The 17,667-nt window shown below is 38.9% G+C and overlaps 1 protein-coding gene across 1 annotated transcript; it reads right to left on the bottom strand.

Annotated features, from left to right (window-relative positions):
• Positions 1–13,421: 13,421 nt before the first annotated feature.
• LOC109420215 (uncharacterized) lies at positions 13,422–16,094 on the bottom strand. Its single transcript, XM_062848728.1, has one exon. The coding sequence runs from the start codon at positions 15,968–15,970 to the stop codon at positions 14,132–14,134; it is 1,839 nt and encodes a 612-aa protein (XP_062704712.1). The 5' UTR covers positions 15,971–16,094; the 3' UTR covers positions 13,422–14,131.
• Between the last annotated feature and the right edge of the window lie 1,573 nt (positions 16,095–17,667).

Below are 17,667 nucleotides of genomic sequence, written 5' to 3'. Positions count from 1 at the left end.
ACAAAAAATGGTTTCTGCAAAAACGAAAAACATTTTATGCCGCGTAACAAAATCAGAATGTACCCTGATCCATACTCAACATGTGCACGAAAACCGATTTTGAAAATATTGCTTCGTTATTTTATAAAAAAAATCAAAAACCAAAAAAATTAGGAAATGCTTCCAGTTTCGCCTTAACCGGTTTTGCTTAATTTTTTTTAAAGATTTTTTTCATCAAATACATTTATTATTTATCAACTCCACCCCTCACTGACGAGTCAACGAGCACTGTGACAAAAGAAGAAAATGAGATTTATTCCGTTCTATAGTATTCTCAGGATTTAGGAACACTTCGGCTTATGGCCGGAAAAAATGTTGAGTACATATTCGACGAGAAAGGCACTATCACCACTAGGTGGATTAACCTGGGTTTTTTTTTCTTGCATATGGGTACTTCGCGTGTTGACATTTTTATTTCTTGCAATAATTGATTTCAAGATTCTTTATTGATCCGATCTAAAACTTGACTGCTTAGGCAAGAGAAGCAATATTGGATTCACGAAGAAAAGTGTACTCAGACTTTTGTTATATTAGCAATTCTACCGGAGATTCTATAGGCTTCGTGACCAAGTTAGCTTGCGGTATCAGTCATTAATGCAATTCGTAAGCCTCGGAGTATGGTTTAGAAATCTTCGCAAGTTCGGAGGCGCTCAACTTTAAACGAAAAAATGGATGTTCTGTGTGTCGTCCGTTTTCTAGCATTAGTAATGCACAGTCTGTACAGTTAACTTTATTCAAATATTTTTTTTAATTATATAAATTTCTGGCCGATGACGGCATGCGATGTGTTTTCCATAGACCCTTACCCCCTGACATTGTTTTATGTCGGAAAATGAAAAATAAACGAAAAACTGTGTAGAGTAAAGTGGGGCAAAAGTTCGAGTGGGGCAAGAGTTTCTTTTGAAGTTTTTGAGCACAACTTAAATTATTTCTTTCGGGTGTCAAAGTTGTTCGAAGCCTTTTTAAATAAGAGACTTTCACTCCAAAAAATATGAAAATTGATCAATATTTCGAAAAGTTATGACAAAATATTGGTTTTTGATTAAAAAATTGTAATATGCATTGGTCCATCCAACGCATGGATTGGAATTGTAATGAAATCGAATTCGGTTTTTTTTTATTTTGTGGCGTAACTAGGTACATTTTGAAGATGCTTTAGCATGTATAACTTTTTGCAAAAAAGATTTAGAAATCATACTCTACACATACTGGGGCAAAAGTTCGAATTGTGGGGCAAGAGTTCGAGTCATGTGACAACTTTAGGTAAAAACCTAAAATTCTGCAAAATGTGCATATTATCTCTAAAAATGATGAAATTAGTGAGAAAATTCGATCAAAGTTTGAAAAAAAAGTTGTTTTATCTGAATTTGGCGGAAAACTACTAATTTTTGGTGTAATAAATTTAACCCTGATTTGGGTAAAATCCAGATCGCACTTTAAAGTGTATTCCAGTTCCAACATCAAATATTAATGGGTTTCAGATATTCCTATTACCAAAGTGTCAAAATAGTGTGCTACGGTTAGCGAAATTCCCCAAACACTAGATTCGAACTTTTGCCCCAATAATGGTGGGGCAAGAGTTCGAATAAAACGCACACTTACAAAAAGTGTTGTAACTCAAAATTGAAAAGACATTTGGCGCAGCTTTGCTCAGCAAAATTTTAGCTCATGGATGGTAGAATCACCACACGGTATTCATTTATTTTTATCTTCTTCGATTTTTTTTGGAAAAACATGAATTTTCAACTAAGGTCGAACTTTTGCCCCACCTTACTCTATACAAATTATCAGAATGTCAAAGAAATGTATGCGGAACTCAGTAGGAAATGAATCACGATTTCTGAAGATTAGAAGAAACTAAGTCAAATTTCATTCCTAAGTTTTAATGAATTTGTTATCAAAAATGATGATAAAATGCTGCAACAACGTGCATATTAATCCTCCTAAGATATTACGCTAGGCGCACAACGATGACGTAGCGCATCAAAAAGCCTGTCTGGGTCATACTAGGGTAAACTTCTACTAGGGTAAATACACTAAAAACATTTTTGGAAATCGCTCAAAGTTATTGTTACATATCTTCAAAAGAATATTTTTTTTTCGGCCAACTTTTTTTTTCAGGAGCTTTTTCGATATTTTATTCATAAATCTCTGATTTTTTTAAAAAATGCGAAAACACACTCTAAATTTGAAAAATACTCTTCTTAAAATATGGTGAGATTCAGCCAAAAACTATACCAGATAAGTATACAGTCCGATTTCCATGTGTAGTGGACCAGATGTGATGTTTAAAGTGCCTATGCATGCACATGCCTTCCACGGCGAGGACTTGTTGAGCAATAAGCCGATGAAACATAGCTTGCGTAATTTTTGGTTGCTCTGGTAGATGTAGCATTTCTGATTATTTAGTACATAGGTAGAAGAATTGTTTCTTTTTTTCACTGGTCGTTTTCTTGCAGTAACTTTGATTGTACTGGCCGTTTTTTTTTTCTTGATGTAGACAGAATGTACTGGTCATGACTCCCTGCGTACAAATTTTCATGTAATCTAGTTCAAAACTGACCCAGTTACAAAAACAAACATTCCGTTGAAAAAAAAAAACAGAATTGGTTGTCCTCAATAATAAAAATATGTATGAAAATACATGAACTGAATTTGATTACTGTTTTGTAATCTTTGTGTCAGTATGAGCATGAATGCTATTGCTACAATCTTTCAGAAAGTTTGTTGTAGAAAGACTATCCAGCTTTTTACGCTAGCTTGCCATAAATTGTGAATCACCCCCTTATGACATGTCTTGCCGACACTATAATTTTCTTATGGTTTGATCGAAGTAAGCTACTGAATAATTTTGCTGATGTAAATCAAACGTCAAGTTTTCTCTTTGTTTTGAGGAAATCAAAAATGTTTTCTTTCCAAGAAATTTTCTAATTCGATATCATAATTTCAGGTGTTGAGATATCTTTATGAGACGAAGCATGAGCATTATTCAGAAGGAATGCCCCCAGTGATTCCAGCAACTAATCAAAGGCTTTATAATTAATACTAAAGGAGATAGACATGTCCAAAGGGAACCGTTGGCGGAAGGAAAAACCACAATCAACGTACCAGCTTCGGTGCCCTGCCAAATTTTTGTAGTCTTTTTCGATTAAGCTTGTAATGGAACTCTAATCTAACTGAACAGTGCTAATATCCCAGGAAAACCCTTGGTAAAACTCTTGACGAGGCCTAGAAGTAACGCGGCAGCCTTTATCGAGCTTCCGCCCTATCCACTGTACTATTTTATGTCATTGGATATAAAGTAAATCCCGTCAGAGGTCAGTAATGAACCGCGTAGACCTTGCCCTAGATTTTGGAGAGAATAGTCTGACCAAATTCTACGCTTACAAACGATGATTCTTAACGTCAATATGTTCTGTCTTTATCATATGGTAATTACAACCCGTGCCTTTTGAGCCGAAGAAAGAACTCGATCGTACTGTGTATGGTTAGCCAGGTTTTACTATAACTATGTTTTATCTATTGTACTTTTCGCAACGATGCACGTCTCAGATATTTTTGAGTAATATTCACTAAACTGGGACGGGCACAAAGCGAGCCCGTCTAAGGTATGTTTGAGCTCAATGTATGTGTTGTAAGAAGTACTACTAACTACACCAGACCGTGCACCAGGCAAGCCCTGGCTTGGCCCTGGCCGGACGTAGTGAAAACACGTAAAACAGAAATTGTAGACCATAATCCGACAACATCACGGCCCATTTCTGACTCGGTGTAACAAGAATATACCAGGAATTTAAGTCGCCATAAGTGTTTAAGCATTATTTTGTTTTAATCCGATCAAGTCTTTCTGCTAGTAACATCAGGAACGCATCATTTGAGTGCCTAAAACACATAAATTGAATGTAATTAATTAGGTTCAGTAAAAATACGATAATGTGATATGCGAAATTACCAATCATACTAACTACTGTGAAAATTTTTGACAATTGGATAAACAAACATATTTTTCCGCCTACCAAGATCTAACTATAAAATCTGGAAGCATCATACGTCAAAATCGAATCACCCCCTGTCGGTTTATAGCCAGCGTAAAAAGCTCGTATCGTAGAAGCCAGAGATGGAAACACTCTCATCGTGAATCAACTCGCGAGAGAAAAACCAACAAACGGTTTACTCACGGCGCCGAGAGTAAGCCTAGTGTGAGTTTATTCGCACCCGCTTGCTTCATGAGTATGAAGCAAAACAAAAACAAAAACACTCATGAACTTTTATTCGCGAAGAACAAGCGGAGATGCGGGAATTGTATTTTGGGGCGATTTTAATAGCAAAACAAGTAATTATCCATCAGATAGTAGTGTTTTGTGCTTCATTGTTCCTGAAAAGTAGAGCTATCGGCCGTGTAAATTCGTTTTTTCACAAAATTGAAAAAAATGTTCAGAGCTGCTTCGCGAATTAATCACGAGTGCGACCAGCTTCGTTAGCTCGCGAGTGAAAGAAGTGCGAATATATTCAGGCTTCTGTTGTTTACGAGTAAGATAGCTTTGCGTTTGTGTCTGCTCAGCTGCATTCCTCACTGTTTTCCATCACTGGTAGAAGCTTCTGTTTTGGCGAGTTTTGGTCATAGTGCGGTATTCAGCCTGTTGCGATCTAATTAGGCAGACATTTATTTTTTACTAGTAGATCCTAAAATAATATGATGATTACAGCTGTGAAAACAATACATTTTGATTAAAAACTGGAATAAAAAAAAACACACTATTTTCCTTAAAAACCAGCTCCCATATGTTTATTTTGGCCAGGGTGCTTCTAATTTGGCCACTCCCATAAGAATTACCTGTGATAGACCAAAATAGAAACCAAAGTTGAGAATATGGCCAAAACTGCGGCAATGCTTCTATTGCAAATTGCAAATATCTAAATTGCACGCTTCGGAACCAAAAATCGAAGCAACCTCCATATTTTTAATGTACTTGTTTTGCTATTATGTACTATTAGTTATATATGCAATCACCATAGCTACAATTAGTTCTCGAAGGTTCCAAACAACCTTCCAGGACTATCCAGGACGTCTGGTGGAGCAGCATACAGTTTTTTTCCGACCTGGCTATGGGTCTAGTAATAAATGTGTAGCCAATAACCGTCTTCTTTCATTATGAAAGACCGTCCTCAAATTCATCCAAACCCCTGAGGCAACCCGGAGCCTGAACACCACTTTTAATACGAAAATCAAGTTTAAGCTTGATTTCTGCATTTTTTCCAACAAAATACCGTCCACCCCCGTTGGTTTGACCGCATCTAATCTGAACACTTTTTATTTTGACCCCCTCTAATCTACCCATCTTTCAAACTAGAAATCCTCTAAATAGAGATGAGCGGAAGTTACATATATCGATTCGGCAACGCTGTTTGTTTTGTGTACAACTCCAACACTTGCCACAACGCTAGATGTCCAAACTTTGTGCGTGACTTTGTTGTGGTGCAAGTTGTTTTATTTACGTTTGCTAATTATGGTCGAACTTTTTTCCTAAATTAAAAAAAAAATAACAGCGCAATCGAAGAAATCTGAATTGCATTGCAAAAAAATAGCGCTAATTATATTAGAAAAGTGAATCAAGCAGCAGCAATTGAAGTTTTTTTTCGAGAAGAGCAGCTACAAAAGTTTATTCATGGGCATAAGCTTTTGAAAGCAGAATTAATGAAATATTACTTTTTTACTAAATGCACATATGCCATCAGCTTTTCGATATTAATAATAAATATGTATAGTTTATTTAGTTTTTATTACAATACCGATCGAACGACATTCCTACAAACGAAAAACATGTTCATTAGGCTCGCTCTTTGACAGTTCTCTCTGCACGATTGACTCACTATGGCCACCTCCACATATCTCTATAATGTAGGATTACTAGTTCAATGTACAAATGGTTCAAACGTCACTCTGCTCATGGAACGGGGTGAAACGGGACGCAGAATCAAAACAAAACAGCAAAATGGGCTACCATTAGTTGTTTTTCTTTGCTCACGGGGTTATAAAAAGCTCAAATTAAAAGTGAACTCCGTTGATTTGCATGAGGTGTTGTTCAAACCAACGGGGGTAGATGGAAGATTGTAACCTTTTATTTGACACATTGGTAGTTTTCGTAGGGTTATTGTTTTTTTTTAGAAAAATATATTTTCCTTAGACTGGTCAAAACCGGTGCTCGTACCCTAGTAGTGTAACGAATTGATTTCACGGCATTTCCAGAATAAAGACTTTGTTGAAAACATTGAACTCGATTCGTCGATGGCAATAGTTGAACTCCAAGCCGATATCCAAGTTTGAAAAGTCAGTTAAAGCTTCCATTGAGTGTGTTTGTGTGTGTTTTCTCAAGCCAGACTTCGATGCGGTGGAAAGAACACAAGAAGAAGAAGAACAATGAGATGGGACCAAACACGATGATGAGTCAAACTGAGGCGGATGAGAACTTGGATGAGAAGGAATTGAACGGAAAATAAAAGAAAACAAAGCGACTTTTTTTTAATAGTACGATAAAATTGCATTCCGTTTTTATTAGATCGAAAAACATGAAATAAAAAAAAAGATCACAAAACAAGTAGCAGTGGTGTTGATTGATGCATTTTGCTTGACTTTTGTTTGTTTTTTTTTTTCGTTTTCGATGCGCTGCTTGAACTTAAAGAACGTAGGAGTTGTACACCGAAAAGAAAAAAAAAATATGTAAGGAGATGAATTTTTGCGGTTTTTTGTTTCTAAAAAGTAGGAGGATAAATAAATAAATAATTTTTGCTTTCTTTTTTTAATATCATAACCGTGGCCTGATTGAAACGCGAAAATACAGACTTGAACGTTTTGTGTATTTATCTGTGTGTGTGTTCGTTTATGCGGTAGTATTGCCTATAAGGATGCTCTGTACTGTGGTTTTGGTTGATCTTTTTTGAAAAGAGAACCCGATGGCTAGTTTGTGTAGATCTCTTCTCTCTCTGGTTTTCTTGGTACGTTCCTACAGTTTAACATTTGCCTCCTTCTACGAGGAAGCCGATCGACAGAGATGTTACGTTTTGTTTTTTAATTTTCGCTTGTAGTGTGTTGCTGTGTTTTTTCTTTTAGATTGTAGTAGTTGTTACTTAAGGACAGTTTTTCTTTATTCAAAATAAGGAGTACGTAGTTCGATTTTTTAAACCAAACATCTTTTAAAAGGTGAACACTTTTTTGAAAAGCGATTACGTTACTTTTTTGCTTTCTATTCTCTCTCTTCTTGTATGTTATTACTTAAACGTTTGCGTGTAAATGAGTTTCGTTCCTAAACATAGTAAGAGGCATTTTGAACGCCTGGTTTGTCGTGGCAAATTTATTAAGGAAACAAAAAAAACTATTTAAACAATGTACAGTGATGGTTCTCCCGCCAAAAAATGGCGGAAATGATGCGTTCGTATGGATAAGTTATGTAGAAAAACTTAAAGAAAACGATAGTGTGTACTTGGTATCGTAGAAATTACATGAGTGTAGATGAGAGGTGAGTTTGACTGACCGCTAAGAGTAAAGAACTTAAAAAAACGTCGTTTGAAAGAACACAAAACTTGTTTTTATCTTTTTACACAGCTGACTATTTACACTAGAGTAAGGGCGTTGCGCTACTAGTAGAACGTTCGATTTTGTTTTAAAATAAACTTAATCTTTATACAAGACACTACGCAAGACTTTGAAAACCACTTAGTGGTTGAGAATAATATTTCTGAGTACTTCTTAATCGGTTCTTCTATCCATATAATTTCTTGCAAGTGTTTTTTTTTTCGTTTCGACTCTTTGTGTTAATTTGTTTTTCGCTTTGCTTGTTTCGACTTGACTAAAGTAGTTTTTGTTTTTGTTTTTTTTTCTTGTTTGTAACACATTAGTCTTTCACTTTCGGCTAATTAGTTCTCGCTCAGGTCAATCCAAATTCTGATGGAAATTTCCTTAAGTCAATACATCCATGATTGTTTGAAACATCCTATCAAACAAGTATAACTACATTTTGGTTTCATAAACTGGTGGACTTCTCGTAAGTTATACACACCTTGAAAGTATACTTCGAGTATGCCTATCAAAGAAACTCTGACTAGAAGCCTTTTACCCTCGCAAAATTCTATTTTTTTCTTCTAAGTATTCACGTCTTCTAACATTCAACAATATTTCAGGAAATTGAGGAGAGTCTTGGGAAGCTCAATAAATAATGGCCATTATGCCAATTTGTATCGTCCCACAGGTGTAACCGAAGGAATTCCATGCGGAATTCCCGGAAGAATGCCACGAGGGATTCCCGGAGTAATTCCAGGAGGAATTCTCAGAGAAAGCCCAAAGAAATTCCCGGAAAAATTACCAGATGAAATCCCGGAGAAATTCCAAGAAGAATTCTCGGAAAAATTTCCAGATGAATTCCCGGATGAATTCCCAGAAGAATTTCCAAAGAAATACCCAGAGGAATTCTCGAAGGAATTCTCGAAATAATTTCCGAGGGAAAACCCGGGAAAGTTTCTGGAAGAAATCCCGGAAAAATTCCACCAGAAATTCTCGAAAAAAAATCTGAAGGGAATCCAGAAAAACAAATCCACCAGAAATTCTCGCAGGTATTCTCGGGGAATTCCCGAAGGAATTCTCACAGGTGATACCGAAGGAATTCCACGAGGAATTCCTGGAGGAATTCCAGGAGTAAATCACGGAGGAATTTCAGGAGGAATTCCAGGAGGGATTCCCGGAGGAATGCCAGGAGGAGTTCCCGGAATAAATCTAGAAGGAATTCTTAAAGGAATTCATGGAAACATTCTCGGAGATATTCCTTGAGGAATTCCCGGAGAAATTTCAGCAGAAATTTCCGAAGGCTTCCCGGAGAAATTCCCAGAGAAATTTCCAGAGGAATTCCCGGACGAATTCCTAGAGGAATTTCCAAAGGAATATCCAGAGGAATTCCCGAAGGAATTCTCGAAATAATTTCCGAGGCAAATCCCGGGAAAATTTATGAAGGAAATCCCAGGAAAGTTCCACCAGAAATTCTCTAAAAAATTTTCGAAGGAAATCCCAGAAAAAAATCCGCCAGAAATTCTCGCAGGTATTCTTGGAGGAATTCCCGAAGGAATTCCCACAGATGTTGCCGAAGGAATTCCATGAGGAAATCCAGGAGCAAATCCCAGAGGAATTTCAGGAAGAATTCTCGGAGGAATGCCAGGAGGAGTCCCCGGAATAATTCCAGGAGGAATTCTGAAAGGAATTCGCAAAGGAATTCATGGAGACATTCTCGTAAATATTCCTTAAGGAATTGCCGGAGAAATTTCCGGAGAATTCCCGGAGGAATTCCCGGAGGCATTCCCGGAGCAAATTTCGGTGGAATTCCCAGAGAAATTCCCTGTGAAATGCCCACAAGAATTCTCAGTGGGATTACCAGAGGAATTCTCAGTGGCATTACCAGAGGAATTTCCAATACAATTCCTAGTGGATTTCCTGGTGGAAGTTCTAGTGGAATTCACAGAGGAATTTCCAGTGGAATTCCCAGAGAAATTCCGAGGTGAACTTCCCTAGAGGAATTCCTAGGAGTATTCCTAGAGGAATTTTTGGGAGAATTCCCAGAGAAGCTCCCAGAGAAATTATCAGAGAATTTTTTAGAGAAATTACCAGAGAAAATTTCGGAAGACTTTCCTAAATAAATCCCTAGAAATATTGCTAGAGGAATTCTTTGAAGAAAGCCCAGAGAAATTGGATATTTTCTTGAGTATATTAATTCTAAATTACTTGTAATCTATTAATCTAAATAAATCCTACGGTAATATCTCCAAAGATTATATCTGGAATTCCTGCCGGAATTCCTACATGGAGTTTTCAAGAAATTTCTCAAGAATCCCTAGAAAGTTTTCAAAACATGCCATAAGGAATCCTTCAAGGGTTATTTTTTTTCAGAAATTTATTTTTTTTTCAGAAAAACAATTTATTTGCGAATTTTCAGAAATTCTTTTAAAGATTCCTTTCGGAAATTCATCCGGGAGTTCTTCCTGGTTTTCTCTAGAAAAACTTCCATCCAAGACACCTTTAGATTTTTTTGTAATTGATTTAGGATTTCGATATTCCTGGTCTTCCAAGGATTTCTCCGGGAATTCTTCAAAATGTTCATCCGGGTATTTCACGAAAATCTCCCACAAAATCTTCCAGAAAGATTTAAAATATCTTGATTAAAATAATAATTACCAAGATTCCTCCATAATTTGTTTTAAATTCTTTCAGTAAATCAAATCCCTCCAAGCTTTCTCCAGGAATGGATCCAAGGACTCTTCGAATAATTCTTCCAAAATTTCCCTCAAGAATTTCTCAAAGAATTTCTTCGGGGATTTTTTCAGGAGTTTCTTCTTGGATTCTCCCGGGCATTTATCCAGAAATACTTCAATGAATACTATCAAGGATTCATCCTGAAGATCCTCTGTCGATTCTTTAAAAAAATACGTTCAAAATTTTTTTCAACAATCACTAGAATTCTTTCCAAGAATTTCTCCAGTTATTTTCAAAGGAATTCTCGAAAGAATACATAGAACAAAAATCAAAAGAAATCCTAGAGATATCATTGGAAACATTCCTGGAATGATGAATTTGAGATAAACATCTTAAAAAACGCCTTGGAGTACTTGGAAGAGTTCCTGGAGAAAACCTCAAAATTAAAAAAAAAACAGCCATAGGGAGATTTTTTTTGAAAAATTCCCTTAGAAATGTTTGGAAGATATACTGGCAGTATCCTTGTAATGAATTTTTGAAAGTATTTCCGTAGATATTCTAGATAGAACTCCTGAAGTGGTTTTCAAAGTTATTCCTGGAGGAGTTCTTAGAATCATCCCTGAAGGAATTATTTGAATAATCATTACATGAATCATTGGAATGATTGGATGAGCTCTTCCAATAGTTTTTGGCCAGTTCTTGGTAGCATTCCTCGGGTAGTGCTAGAAATATTTCCTGCAAGACTCTGAAAAAAAATGGCGACAAAAGACAATGGAAAACATCTACGAGAAACCTTTAGAAGAACTTCTAGAGGAATACTTTGAAAAAATTTTGAAAAAAAAAGTCTTTGAATGAAATTCTTGGAATATTTCTCAGAGGAATAATTAAAGTATCATTGTAAGAGTTGTAGACAACCTTGAAAAATTCCTTGAGAAGAATTATCAGGAGCAATTCTGGAAGCAGAAATTTACAGAATTAGCCGAATTCCCGGATGACTTCTTTCAAAAATTTCCAGACGAATCCTTACAAGAATTTCCACAAGAAAACTTTCTGGAAAAAATCTTTGAAAAAAATGGTCAAACATTTCATCGGAAGAGTTTCTCGAGAAACCTTTAGAAGAATTTCATCGGAAATGCTTCAAAATATCTTGGAGGATTTCCTGTAAATTCCCAGAGGAGCTCTTGGATGAATTTCAGGACAGCCCTTGGAAGAATTATCATACATTTAATTATAAGAATTGTTGGTCGAAAAATTTTGAAGAATTTCTAACGAAGTTCTTGGAAGAATTCCCAGAGTGTTTCTTAGAAGAAATGTTGGAAAAAAATTTGGAAGGTTTTCTGGGTGAAATATTGTTTAAAAATATGAAGCATCCTTTCAAGAATTACCGAAGAAATCTTTAGTAGAATTGCAGGAAATTTCCGGAGCCAATGGAAGAATTTCGGAATAAAAAAATTGAAAGAATTCCTGAAGGATTTTTGCAGGAAAAACACCTGTTGAAATTTCTAAAGGAATCCTTAGGACAATCCTGAAAGAAACACATGAGGAGACTATTGGAGTAACATTTTTAAGATTTTTTATAAAGAATACATTGATGTATTCCTGTTTCTGTGAAGGACTTCCTTCGAAGAACGAAGTCTTTAAAAAATCTTTAGGATTATACCGTTCAAGTACTTCGTCACTTTTATAGATGACTGGAGCCATTGCACCATGACGTTCCGGATCGAGAGCAATGACAAAATCTTTGGCAAACACAAGTCTCACGTCACAGCGAAATACGGGAAAAAGGTGAGTCGCCTCCGCTGCGACTGTGGCAATGAATACAGGAGCAGGGAGTTTGAGCAGATCTATGCAGGCTATCCAAGTGGAATGGGTGTGTCCGTACACCACTAACCGGGATGGGGTCCGAAAGCGGATGAACCGAACTGCAGTGAAGAAGGCAAGGTCTACGCTGGAGGATTCGCAGATAGATAAGCGGTTTTGGAGTCAGGCGGGTCAGACTACAGCTTTCTCAGTAATTCGAATTCCGTGCCCTAGATTCAAATGTGACACCTGTCGAGCTCTGGGAGGTTCGGCAACCGGGTGTCAGCCTGTTACGTGTCTTTGGCTGTTCAATGTTCGAGACATTTTCTTAGGAATTAGGAATCATGACGGACTACTCCCTTAACGATTCATTCAGGGATGCCTACTGAATTCCTCCAGAGTTTTTACAGGGGAATATTCTAGGCATTTCTCAGGAATTTATCTATATCACCGATTTACCCAGGGATAAATTTTGGGAAGTTTTCAGGATTTCTTCATGAATTCCCTTATGGGGGATTTGTCTAGAATTCCCAATATCAAAAGCTCTTGGTATTCCTACATCTATTATTTTAAGATTCCGGAAATTTTTTTGCGACAATTGCAGAAATTTTATCTGGAATTCCTTAAACAATGTCTGCAGGGATTCTCCAAGGGAATTCTCCAGATATTGGCCCATAATTTGGAATTCGTCCTTCGATTCCAATAGGGATTCCTCCAGTAAAAATAATAAGGTTTCCTTTGATTACTGTCCAGGAATAACTCCTAGTAATCTAAATAACCTAGGAATTCCTCTAGAACCTTATTTGGGGTTACTTCTAGGGATATCTTCAGCTCTTAAGATATGGGTTTCTCCAGGGTTCACTTCAAGGAATCATCCAGGAATTTCTCCACAGGTTTCTGTAGAAGTTCCTTTCGGGATTCTTTCAGGAATTTCTGTAGGCGTTTCTCCCGTAGTTCTTCTGGAAATTTCCCCAAGGATTCTTTTAGGGAATCCCCAGGATTCCGACGTCTTCTCCGCCGATGACTCCCACAATTCACCTGGAATTTCAACCTAGAATGTCTAGCACCTTTTGCTGTGCAATTTTTTAAATATTTAACCATTGTTATCGAAAGACTACGAAAAACGAATTCCTTCGGCTGCCAGGGCCGAATTGTAGGTTGGGCTTAGACCAGCCCCGTGCACAAGACATAGTCGCAGAAAAGTTTGTAGCTGTTAGTAGAAAGATTCTGCTAGAAGTTTGGTATATAACTAACGAGAGATCCACCGAAACCAAACAATCCATTTCTCTACCTATTCGACCAATGGTTTTCAAACAGTCACTAGATGTATGATTTTGAATATCCCTAAAATGGACCAGTCTAAGCGAGCGCTTATCAGCTTTGTTTTGTTTGCCTTACGCTCATTTGTTTTGAGTTGGTTACCTCTTTTCAACGAACAACTACATTAAATTAATGAATGTAAATCGATTTTGTTGTTATTCATGCGAATAAGAAAGTTGTAAACTTTTTGTTCTTTTTCTTACTCCTTTTTTGCGTTTGCTTTTTCAAATTTGTATCAGTTTTGTTTGCTTGTTTTGCTTTGTTTGTTTTTGTTGTTTTCTTCTTTGCTTCTTGGCTTACTACACGGTACGCGGGTATGGCCTTACAATCTACGTATAGCTTATAAAGGTTTCTTTTGTTGTTTCGCCCCTAAAAAAATAAACAAAACAGAAATTATTTGGTGGGAAAAATATCGACAATGAAGCTTAAAAATTTCTACTTTACACAATGCACGAGTGCGATCGCGGAGCCCCTTGGAGGGGGCGATCAAACCTTACAAACAAAAATTGGGGGTTTTGAGTACGGATCGAACTGGTTTGGGGATGCGTTTCCCGGACCGTCGTCGTCGTCAAGTGCGCCGCCAGTGCGTCTCTCCTGGAACATCCGCCTGCGTGTCCGGGAAGACGGCGGGTCTGCCGTCTGACGAGGGGTCGCGAAACGCAAGAGAGCGAGTTCGGTGCTCTCCGAATCTCCTGTACGTTTGTTGAATTGGCCCTTTTCTTATCAAAGGTAGATGATGAACTATCAGTTATTAGCACTTTTGATGATCTCCTGGCTCGCGCCGGACGCGGGTCTGGTAGAACCGTTTTCCAGCACCGGCACTAAGCTGACCGGGGGCGGGGGTGGTGAGCTGGTGGAGGAGCCATTCGATGCCGTCGAAGCTGCAGACGCTGGCCGGGATGGGGGTCGTGGTGGCGAGGGCGACGCTATCACTCCGCAGCTTCCTGCGCCACCGTTGACCAGTGACGGAGAATCTTCCGGCGATTTGTCATCAACATCATCATCTTCCTCGTCTTCCGGTAGCGATGGATCCCGCTTCAGACTGGGGTTTGCACTAATTGACAGACTGGCGGCGCCTGGAATGGCCGTCGATGGAGGTGGTGGCGGTGGAGGAGGGGGTGATTGTAACATTTGTAGCACCGAATCGTCGTCGGGACTTCGGCGCAGGCATTTCTTCAGCGGCTTCATGATGACGTCGGACTTCTGCGGAAAACTGTTCCGCCGTTCGATCTTCTCGATCACGATTTGGCTGCTGCTGCCGTTGGAAGCTAACGAGAGAGGTGAGGGTGGTGTTGACGAAGGGGCGGATCCGCTAGGTACCGCATTCACACTGGCCAGGTCCTGCTGGTGCTGGATCTGCAAGGACTCCGAGGTGGCAATTTTGATGAGAGATCGGTTCAGCTGTTGCTGCAGGTGGTGCACTTGATGTTGCAAGCTTTCCTTTTCCCCATGCAACCTCGCTATCAAGTCATCCTTTTGCTTGTTGTCCTGCAGTAATCGATTTCGGATTTGTGCCGTTTCTTGGATAAGCAGCTTGAAAATGCTCATGAGCTGTTCCCGGGTTTCAGGCGCGATGTCTTTCATTACATCTGCGATGATTTCCAGTGGGGCCATTGAGATATTGCTGCTATCGGGTTCCCCAGCTAAGCTGTCATCATCGGTATCCGTAGACAGTTCGAACTCCGGATTGCCCACAATGGGTGCACCCGGCGGGCCACCAACTGAGATTCCACCACCATTTTTCAGTATAACAGCGGGAGGTGGATGAGATCGATGGTGGTGTAGCATATCTTCGCTAAGAGTGGGCGTCCTCCTAGGCGACGGAGGTCTTATCTGCTCTTTGACCAGTAGCTTTGGTTTCTCTGAGATGCAACCGTTCATGATGGTCATATTGACCGCGGGAGGTACAGGTGAGGTGGATGAAGTGATTTCGTTTGATCCGGAGTGGTGCATGTCCGCTCCCGGACTATATGGCAATGGAACGGACTTGATTGGACCACTTCCGATCAGGGGAGTCCCTACCAAAGGCAACGGAGGTGACCTCGGCGAAGAAGGTACCCTGAGGCCAGGGGACATCTCCGTTGGTGGCGTCGAGGGTCGTTCCTGTTTGATTTTTATCACCGACCTTGGAATCACATCCGCTGGTGGCGTCGGTGGACTCTCCTGCTTAATTTGTACATCACACTTAATAACCGATCGTTCCTTCTCCCGATCCCGCTCCCGCTCTCGTTCCCTTTCCCGTTCCTTACAGAGTATCGTTTTGCGGGGTGCCAGCGCCACGTTCGGCTGTAAACTCCGGTCAAACTTGTCGCTCTCCGATAACCGAACCACGCTCTCCGGATTCTGCAGTTCCGGGGGTTCCTGGCTGAGTGCCAGGATTCCTCCGGGTGACCCACCTCCCCCGATCACCCCATTGCCACCTCCATTAATCATCCCGTTGGCGCCCACGTTGAACCCCACCATGGCGACCTGCTGCATCAGAAGCTGGTGCTGCGCGGCGTACATCTGTGCCCGCTGGGTCCACGGCCGAAATGCGGAACTGATTTGCTGCTGCCGGCTGCTGCTGGTGTGGTACGCTGCCATGCCGCCGGCATCGTTCAGTAGCTTTGGTTTCTTCAGTGGAATGTCACCGAGCGGTTCGGACTTGATCGTCGTCACCGTCAGCGGGTTGCTCTCGTCGATGCCCTGGAACGATAGAGAAATGGGGAGAAGTTAGTTTTGTATCGCAATGTGGTGAAGTGTTGAACGAATGGCATAAGTTTATGTTCTTATTATATATGTAGCTTATATGTAGGAAAAGCGTCACTGTTGAGCACAGGAGTTTTGAGTGTAGAATAACATCTACAAACCACAATCTTCCTGTCTTCTATAGCTGTAGAGTATCGCCGGATGATTAAAACAGGAAAGAAGACCTCTGAGGGACTGAGAATACCAACAGTTTCAAGGTGCTAATCCATGATAATAGTCCAAGAATTGATATGTACCGTTCAACTAAGCCAATTTAGTAAACTTGGATTGTAAATTTCGCAATCAAGATTTCATTGACTTTATTGAACGGTACAAATCACATTCCATTTTGGATTAGCACCCTGACTGACTATGAAGTGCTAGAACAGTGGTGCTCAGGCTGGAGGATACCGCGGGACAAATTTGAAATTCGGGATCGACCTGCGGGCTGCATAAAACATCGATGCACAAAAAGAACAATTGTAAAGCATATTTATTAAAAATCTGAACTGTTCAATTTATATTTATAAGTTTGGTTGAGAAAAACGTTTGAGCTTCAAATTGAAATTCCAACAAACAATTTAGAAGTTGCCCTTAGAATTGCCTTGAAGTAACTTCAAGAACTTGTCAAGCAGCTTTTACAAGAATTTCTTTTGAATCGCACCAAAAAGGTTTGCTGGATTTTCTCCTGAAATTTCTTGTGGAGTTGCTCCAGAAGGTTTTCGAGAAATTTCTTGAAGTTTCTTTTAGTTTTTCTAGAATTCTCTTGTAACACCTCCAAGAACTCCTCTTAGATTTGCCTTTGGAACTGCTCTGAAGTTACTTCAGGAATTTCTCATTAATCGTTTCCAAGAATTTCTTCTAGAATAGCTTCCGGATTTTTCCGAAAATTTTCCAGGAGTTTCTTGAAGATTTTAGTAAATTCTTTTCATAAGTCTCTTCTAAAGTTGATGAAATACTTCATCATTAAATTTTCTCATAAATTACATTTTTAACAATTGTTTCCGGAAGTTTCTTCGACATTATCTTCTAAAGTTGCTGCATAAGTTGCTTCAAATCTATTGTTCAAATTTTCCACAGGCGTTCTAGGCATCTTTTGTGTCTTGATGCAGTTGGTCCTGGAATCTTGTTTGCAGTTACTCTTGAAAATTCTCTCGAGTAACCAACTCGAGCAACAAGAGGAATTTATTTTAAAGTTGTTTAAGAAAATTCTGTTAAAATGGCACCAGAACATTTTTCTAAGAGATGCTCTTATAATTTCCATGCAGTATCGCCACAACTTTCTCATTGAGATTCTTCAGGTTGATTTTCTCCAGGATGATTTGAGTTTCTCCATATATTTCGCTTAGAGTTGCTTAAAATTTTTCTCCAATAATGTTTCCTGGAGTTTCTCCAAAAAAATGTAACCAAAAGTTTCTCAGGAGTTTCGCTTGGATAATTCAAACTGGATTAGTAAGTTTTGTTTCGAAAAATGTGTGAGTCTTATAATAGAAATTTAAACAAACAGTGAAAATTAAACAATATTGGCAACCGAGTTGAGATTTGTTGAGAAC

Source organism: Aedes albopictus, chromosome 2, assembly GCF_035046485.1.
Source record: "Aedes albopictus strain Foshan chromosome 2, AalbF5, whole genome shotgun sequence".
Lineage (NCBI taxonomy): Eukaryota > Metazoa > Arthropoda > Insecta > Diptera > Culicidae > Aedes > Aedes albopictus.
This window is presented reverse-complemented; position numbering and strand designations above follow the sequence as displayed.

What these genes read in the sequence shown, in the direction of transcription:
- LOC109420215 (XM_062848728.1), bottom strand. Translation starts at nt 15,970, where the DNA reads ATGGCAGCGTACCACACCAGCAGCAGCCGGCAGCAGCAAATCAGTTCC.